Genomic DNA, 8,433 nt, shown 5'->3' with positions numbered 1-8,433 from the left:
GGGGGAAAGTGGGGGCGAGGGCTTTCCCGTGCGGGGGGGTGGGGGGGCTGTTGCCGCCTCCCTGCGGCAAAATGGCGGCCGTTGCCATGGGCGGGTGCTGCGGTTGATGCGGTGGGTGGGGAGCGGCCTGGGGGGGCTGCCGGGAGGTCCCACAGCTCGGCTGCGGTGTACCGGGGGACGGGGTTGGAATTGGCGACACTGGCACAAGGAACCTGAAGAAGGAGGGTAAATGATTTCAGCCAAAAATGCGGCTGGTACTGGACAGGCGCGGGAAACAGGACTGGGTGTCGTGGCTTAACTAAAGGCACAAGGCAGCTAAAGGCTACACAGCTGTTCACTTCCGTCCCAGTGGGGTGGTGGGAGAAGGAATCGGAAGGGTAACAGTGAGAAAATTTGTGGGTTGAGATTGAGACAGTTCAGTAAGAAAAAAGGAAACAGAATCAAACCCAAGAAAAGCAAGTGATGTGAAAAAAAACCCCACCCTATTGCTCACCACCAGCCAACCACTGCCAATCCCGAAGCAACGGCAGCCCCGGCAGACACCACCCCACCCCCGTTCTTGTTGCTGGAGACGACATGACATGGTGTGGGATATCCCTTTGGTCAGTTGGGGCCAACTGTCCCGGCTGTGTCCCCTCCGAAATCCTTGTGCACCCCCATCCCACCCGCTGGTGGGGCGGTGTGAGGAGCAGAGGAGACCTTGATGTGGAATCACTCTTCAGGAATAACTAAAACATCCCAGTGTTACCAACAGTGATTTAATCACAAACCCAAACAGCACCGTATCAGCTGAAGAAAATTAACTTTATCCCAGCCACAACCAGTACCCTGAGATTGGAAGCCACGATGGTGTAAGAACAGAAAAGACCTGCATGCCTGTTTGGGGGAAGAAGAATCAAATGGACAGTGAGGTGCTCTTAAAACATGCTTTTTTTGCCATAATGCTGAATAAAACTGGAAAGCTGAGTTTTACTCTTCTCTACTATCAGTAAATATCTCCAAAACCTACAGGGAAGGTACAGTATCTCTCTAGTGCAGTTTGCAGAGATGAGGACTTGCTACTGCTACCAGTTAGTTCCCTTGCTTATGCAGCAAATGGTTCAGTGCTCTGATGATTCTCCATGCCCACACAGTGGTGGGATTCTACATTGGCTTTTTTCCCAGTTTGCTTAGGAAATTACACATTTTTCCCGGTGTTACAGAACATGATTGCCTTTTGAATGTCAATAAATTAAAAGTTAGAAAATGTCAGAAGCTCCTGTGCTGCCTTAAGTCAGAACCTTAATATTTACAGTTCCATACCAGTTTCAAACATTTTATTCCATACTGATTCTTCCCCTGGACAAGGTTTCTTTCACTGTCTGGGCTGCAGATTCTCTTCAAGATAGTTCTGCAATTGGGGACTTTATTAAATGTTTATTCACTAATGGAAAAGGGGAAACCAATATTAAGAGTCAAAATGGTTAGGCAGCTTCTGCGTTCAAAATGGCACAAAAAGGTGCTTGAACGTACTTGCACCAACATGTAAGCAAGTGTCCTTTTACTAAGTATCCTGAACAGTAGTGTGTCAGTGTAATGTATGTTATCCTCTGCATGCACCAGTTCTTTTACCTGACACACGATCCTAATATTACGGGTGTCCGGGCAAAAAAGCAGAATGGTATTGGTGTTGTTTCACTGCTTTGATTTTTTTTTTTAATTAATGAAAACCTGGATTCTTTATGTAACTTCAGTTCTTGCTAATATCCCTGAGAATCTTCTGCAAGACTGGGCCCAAAGCCCAGGACACATTGTGAACTGGTGACTTATTTGCTGATGAAAGGAAAATGCAGCATGACAGTAGAAGACTTGCCACTTCAGGTGGATTCTACAACTGTTTCCGGCGTGTATCTTGTGTTTGCAAATAGACAATACCATTGTTGCCTATTTCACAGAAGTTATTTATTCAACCTAACTCTTAATGACCAGGCTTGCTAGACATCTACGTCTAAACCAGTGGCATGTATAGCAATGAATACAGAAAGGCTCTTTGAAGGTGTGATTCATCTGACCTACTTTGGCTGGCTCTTTTAGCCTGAGATGACTCACACCCTAGGAGGTGCCTGTTTCTCTCCATTGGGTATGAAGCAGGCTGAGGATGACTGGCTTGCAGATAGCTGTCTGCATTCCTTCACAGCCATCTCAACTTGTCATCTTTTTACTGGCTTATTTGATTATTGTGCCATTTAGGCAGTTTGCTAACAGCCCACCTACCACTCCCATTTAACACTTATGAAGAAGAGATTTTTACTTCAAACAGTAAATTGAATCATCCATGTCCGTAAGGGGCCTGCGCCTAAAGTACCTGCTGATTCTCAATGATTGTGGATGTAATACTGTGAAATCTTTTAAAGGCTTTAATGAAAGTCAGCTTAAATGTGACTCTGAATTACTGTAATCAAGATTCAGTACAGGTTTTGATTGGGAAATGTCATGGCAAATGTTTCTGAGAGAGAGAGAGAAATCATATACTACTACAGTATTCGACAAAGAGGTCTTAAAGCCATATATTTATGCATGTCAGCTACTTACTAATGTTGATGGAGTTCTGTGTTAATTCAGCTTGTGAGCTTTCAGCTTCTGTGGCTTTCCTGGCAAGGAAAGCTGCAGCATTTTCCCAGCAGACTGCTGACTGCAAGTGTCAGTAGCCCGTAGCTTTCAATACTGCATATGCTCTTCCCTGTGATGCCTTTTACACTGTGCAGTATTGTTTCTGCTTTGTTTCTAGGATCTGAAGGCATCTATATATTTGGTCTTCTACAGGAATCCATAAAGCTCTGCTAAGTTATACAGCTGATGCCCTAGAACTGATGATTTTCTTGAGCTTCTCCTGTAATGTGTCACTGGTTTCTCTTTCCGGTATAGAAAATGGCTTCAGGCAGTCTTTTGTCTGATAACGTGTACCAGATATCCAGATCTGGATAGAAAAACGTGCAGGAAAATGTCTTTCATCCTAAGTGGCTGTCACTTTAAAGTAAAATAATACCTGTAAACTGTCTTTAAAAGAAGCTCAGCAATTTTTTTCATTTGTCATTTCAATCACAGCCTTCTTATCTGAACTACACTTTTTTTCTCCTTTTCTTCACAAGAGCTTTCTTGTTATGCTTAGCATGCAAGATGTAGTTAAGTTCCCCTGATGACTTAAATGTGAGCTTCCAGGATTTATGGGCTTTCTTCTGTGATGACTGTGAATTGTCCATTGATATGGGAAAGTTCATAGGCCTTGAATATGTCTAATTATGTTTAACACAAGTGAGGTTGCAGGTAAAGTCACACCACAGTCCCTCTAAGTACAGACCAAGTCTCTGTTTGGGCAGGCAGCTATACGCAGCTGTATTAAATTCACAGTAACAGATACATGGTGTGACCATCACTTCCTATCACAATTAGAAGTAACTCCAGAAATGCAAAATACTCTGATAGTTTAAAAAGCTGAAGTATTTACCAAGGTGGTCAATGTGATTTATTTCTACATCCCTTCTCTGTTAGTGCAGAGACTGTGATTTATTGCATATACACTGACTAAAATAGAGAGGTTCCAATCTGGCTACTTTCTGGGTGCTATTAGAATATTGGAGTATATTTAATAATAACTATATATTTTTTAAGACTGGTTTTAATTGCCAAAATAAGACTTTCTGTCAGTGTAGCAATTACAGTCTGCCATCTGACAATTTATCATTTCTGTACACCTTTTCGTCAGGACAAAATATAATTGGAAGTTGGCTGGCAGTTTTTGCTGATGGTGCAGAAAGAATAATAAAATCCAATGTAAGAAATGTTGTATATAGTGTTGGAATAGTAACAGAAATTAAAACCTGAAAACACTGAATTTAAAGAACTCATTCTTCCTGTGTTATCCCTCTGCATCCATCTAAGCACCTAGTTAGGATTTGTTTGAAAAGGAAAACAATTTCATTTTGATACAGCTAAGCCCTAGTTACAGCTTTGTGTCTTATTTACAGTGTTATTTCCTTCCAAAAATCCCATTTTAACTCTCACTGTTGTCATAATTTCCTCTTTTCCAAGCACTGAGATGTTGATAGAGATCTGCTTTACAGAAACTTTACCTATTTGTGTTGGAATGACGCCAGCAATGTAGTAAGATTTTGTCTTTCTTCTTCTTAGCCATCTGCCTCACTTCATTTGGAGTTGAAGCAAATAGGCAGCAGCAATCAGATTTCCTTTGATTTTCCTGCATCTAAGCTTTTTTACTCATGTGTTTCAAGTCTGTCTTTTGCTGGGGTTTTCACTGTACCCTTTTTGTCTCCAGCAGGTTACCAGTACTTTCATTATTTCTCTGCCTCTGTCCCCCTTTGACGTTGGTAGGACAAAAAGAGCAATGGCACAAGGAGGGATTGGAAGACCCAGCTCTCCCCTGCCATTCTAGATGTCTGTCTTACTCTGCTCCAGTGTGTTTCTTGCACTGAAAACTTACTTGAATTACCTTAAATTACTCTTCTTTACATTTCTTTGCTATTTCAGTTCTTCAACCCTCCCCATTCCAGGCATACCTCTTCTGTTTCTTAAGATCCATTGCTGTGCTTCTGCAGCTTTCAGTTGAAATCTGATGTTTCAAGCTATGGAAAAGACATGTCACCAACTGAATGTGAGCATGAGGAGTGCAACAGCTCTTTCATCAGAGTTTTGATTTCTCATAGGCTAATTAACTATTTATTGAAGAGTATTTCCCATTATGAACATGTTCAGAAAGAGAAGATCCATGTTGACATGGAAGCCCCCCTTGAAAAAAAACCCAACTACAAAAAATAGGACAGCATAATGATTTTCTCTCTTGCATGTTCTAATGAACTAGGCTAACATTTAAAAGACGTCTATTGTCATATTGGTATTGTAAATTATTTTCCAAAGGGCCTTATTTGCAGAGTTGTGTTTTCAGTTCTTTTAAAATATCTCAATTGGGGCACTGAAAAATGGAGGCACCCAAGAATGGAACCTGTTTTTTTGAAAGCTTGGCCTTCCAAACTTGACTTTAAAGGACCATACTACAAACTGCTCTTACATTGTGTTGAGCTGTGTTTTTCTTGCAGGTGTTGGCTGACTTCTGGGATCTCATAGGCAAAAGCATTTCTCCATAGCCATCTCCAAAGAGAACCAGGCTGTTGGCATAAATATGGTCAATAATTTAGTTAGCAGTAATTTCCCTGTGGTGTGATTGAGATCATATGATTCATTGTAGCACAGTAAACTACCATCTTGCCACTTTAAAATGATAAGAATCATTCAGCACATTGTATGATGCACACAGGTGGGTTGTGCTGTCATCAGAGAAGTCCTCTGCTAGCTTCTGCTTGTGGTCATACCTTCCAAGGCAGAAAGAGTCCGGTTTCCATGGTGCTTGTCAGTTGTCTGGTTGCCTGACCAGTATACAGAAGAAATCAATGGGCAAAAATATATTTTCCCACAATATTAAATTTAAGGTACTGAAAAAAAAATGGTGGCTTTATCCCCAATATTTTCTGTAACACTCATCTTACTTTAATCACTGGCTTTCTTTTCTGATCGTCATAGTACATGGTATGCTTTGATTGGTTTTGTTATGGGTACAATTTAAAAAATAATGATTAATCATTGAGCAGTGAGTTAAAAATGAAGAATTAATTGAGAATTTCAGATCGCACATCTCTGGGGCATATTCTTGTTTCAAAAAACATATTCTTTGGGCATCTTCTTTCCAATGAAAAATTAAAGCCAGTGTCTTCTCTACATTTGTTTAATTCTGATGATCTAGTAGAAAGTTATTAAATTTTAGGAAGTGCTGGTTTTGTTTTTTAATGGAAGTAATTTTATTCACAAAGTAGAAATGCTTCTGTTGTTTTTAAGGCACTGTAGTGTCCATAAGAGAAAAAAAAAACATTAAAAAACCATGGGCAAGGTGATGTAATTACATAGGAAAGAGCAGTAGATGCTTAATTTGAAAATATATTCAATTTATTATTCTTAATTTTTATAATAAGATGTATGCAATAGCCAATTTATTGACTTCTCTAAATACCACAGGCAAATGCTTGAAATCTCAATATTTGAACTGAGAAACACAGTAACAGAACTGGAAAAAAGACTTAGCAGTGTTGAAGATGAAGGTAAGTGATTGCAACAGTGTCTTGCTAATTGATCAGGAAATTTTGCAAATTTTTGTTTAGAAATTTGTTTTCCCTTTTCAAATGACTATTATAGGTGTGATGTTGCAAATTTAAGATTAAGGAATACTACATGCTGCATGTTAGCTTTATTAATGAAACTATGACTAACATGCATTCATAAAGTTGGTTAATATTCTGGCCACAGTAAACCCAGTGAAAAATTCCCTTCATTTGTATTTTCAAGCTCTTTTGTATGCAAAAATCCTCATTATGAGGATTACTAACTGGAGATTCTCTCAGTCTCCAGAAAAAAGTGGGAACAGTTTGAAAAAGTCCTAACTTTTACTTGAAGTGGCACGAAGTAATCTGGGAAACAGAATAACGCTGTATTTCTTTTTAAGGAAATGAATGGAAAACCAGATATGAGACACAAGTAGAATTGAACAAACAGCTGAAAAGGCAAATTAATATTCTTCAAGAGAAGATAGAGCTTATTCGTGGCAATCCAGCAGGTAGAAATGGGTATTCATAACTGGTTTTTACTAGAATAAGTGATTATATGTTGAAATTATATCAATGGGTCACGTTTTCTGCTTACTTGTAGATAAATTGTCCACTGTTCGCAGTTTTGATCAAATGACTGTGGTGAGTACTCCAGCATTTAGTTGGTTAATAAAAAATCGCAGTGTAATTGAAGAACTTGTATAATCTTTGGTTTTCAGGACAGAAAATATCACCAGCCTGCTCTAGAAACCAAAACAATTAGTCCTGCATACTTTTTTATAGTTTCGGATATGCAGTTGCTTATACATTTATAAAGTATAGAGTAAAATCATTAAGTGGGAGGTACATAAGACCTGAATGTCAGGAAGAATCATGTACTGAAATTGTTGACAGAGTGAAGGTTGCATGGTTGGACCTGCAGTAAGGCACATGAGATGGAGTAGCTGGAGTAGTTCCATGAATAAGTGGAAAAATGTTAAACCTTGATCACAAAATCATGGAATCATTTAGGTTGGAAAGGCCCCTTTTGAGATCTTCTAGTCTGCCACTCCTACTCAAGCAGGGTCAGCTACAGCAGGTTGCCCAGCATTGTGCCCAGTTGGGTTTGAGTATCTCGGCAGATGGAGACTCCACAGCTTCACTGGGCAATGTGTTCCAGTGTTTGATTGCCCTCACGGAAAGAAAAGTGCTTTCTTGTGATCAGATGGAATTTGATGTGTTTCAGTTTGTGCCCATTGCCTCTCATCTCGTCAGTGGGCACCACTGAGAAGAGCCTGCCTCCCTCTTCTTCATTCCCTCCCATCATGTGTTTATACACATTGCTGAGATCCCCCTGGGCCTTCTCTTCTCTGGGCTGAACAGTTCCACCTCTCTCAGCCTCTCCTCATCTGTCAGATGCTCCAGTCCCTTAATCATCTTCGTAGCCCTGTGCTGGACTTGGTCCAGGAAATCTGTATCTTTCTTGTACTGGGGAGCCCAGAACTGGACCCAGCACCCTGGATATGTCTCACCAGTGCTACAGAGAAGGGACAGATCACCCCTCTCAACCTGCTGGCAACATTCTTCCTAATGCAGCCCAGGCGACCATTGCCCTTCTTTGCAGCAAGAGTGCATTGCTGGCTTTTGGTCATCTTGTCCACCAGGACCCTGAGGTCATTCTCTGCCAAGCTGCTTCCCAGCTGGTCGTCCCTCAGCATATGCTGATGCCTGGGGTTATTTCCCCCTGGGGGCAGGACTTTGCATTTGCCCCTGTTGAACTGAACAATGTGATCCCTCTGTGCCTGTTTCTCCAGCCTGTTGAGGCCCCTCTGAATGGCAAAAAAATCCTCTGGTGTATCTGTCCCTATTCCCAGTTTTATATCAACTGTGGTGACATAAGTGAATAGTTGCAGTTACATTTTGCATAGTACAGTTACAGGAAAATTCATCATTGTACAGTAAATTTTTGTACAACATTTTTGCAATACCAAAGGAAGTATCTGTTTTCGTTTTTAAAATTTTATTTCTTAATACACTCATATTTCATGACCTGTGTTTCAACAAAGCATAAATCATTTTTCTGTGATCTTGAGGAGAAAATGGCAAGAAAAAAACAGGAAATATTTTAGCCATTTAGTCTTCCAAAGTAGTAAATGGAGTGAAAACAATTTTAGATTCAGGACTGCTTTTTCCTTAGTCTGTCATCTGCTGAAATCTTTTACTTTGAGACCTTTTCTGCTTCTTACCCACTTTTAGAAATAAGGAGGGCAGATAAAGATGTGATAATGCCTTGTAACATAAGCAGGAA

At 40.3% G+C, this 8,433-nt stretch overlaps 1 protein-coding gene across 1 annotated transcript in view; it reads left to right on the top strand.

Moving 5' to 3' along the window:
- The first annotated feature begins 71 nt into the window (after positions 1 to 71).
- The window catches only part of LOC104289472 (coiled-coil domain-containing protein 169-like), a 28,584-nt gene continuing 20,222 nt past the window's right edge, over positions 72 to 8,433 (top strand). Inside the window, 6 exon segments of the mRNA XM_009888424.1 lie at positions 72 to 102; positions 1,472 to 1,524; positions 4,525 to 4,666; positions 6,057 to 6,143; positions 6,545 to 6,655; positions 6,748 to 6,788. Of these exon segments, the coding sequence (XP_009886726.1) occupies positions 72 to 102; positions 1,472 to 1,524; positions 4,525 to 4,666; positions 6,057 to 6,143; positions 6,545 to 6,655; positions 6,748 to 6,788 (465 nt within the window).

The sequence above is a fragment of the Charadrius vociferus genome, unplaced genomic scaffold (genome assembly GCF_000708025.1).
Source record: "Charadrius vociferus isolate BGI_N301 unplaced genomic scaffold, ASM70802v2 scaffold16, whole genome shotgun sequence".
NCBI classification, from domain to species: Eukaryota; Metazoa; Chordata; class Aves; order Charadriiformes; family Charadriidae; genus Charadrius; species Charadrius vociferus.
Note: the sequence above shows the minus strand (reverse complement) of the source record. Positions and strands in the feature narration are given on the sequence as shown.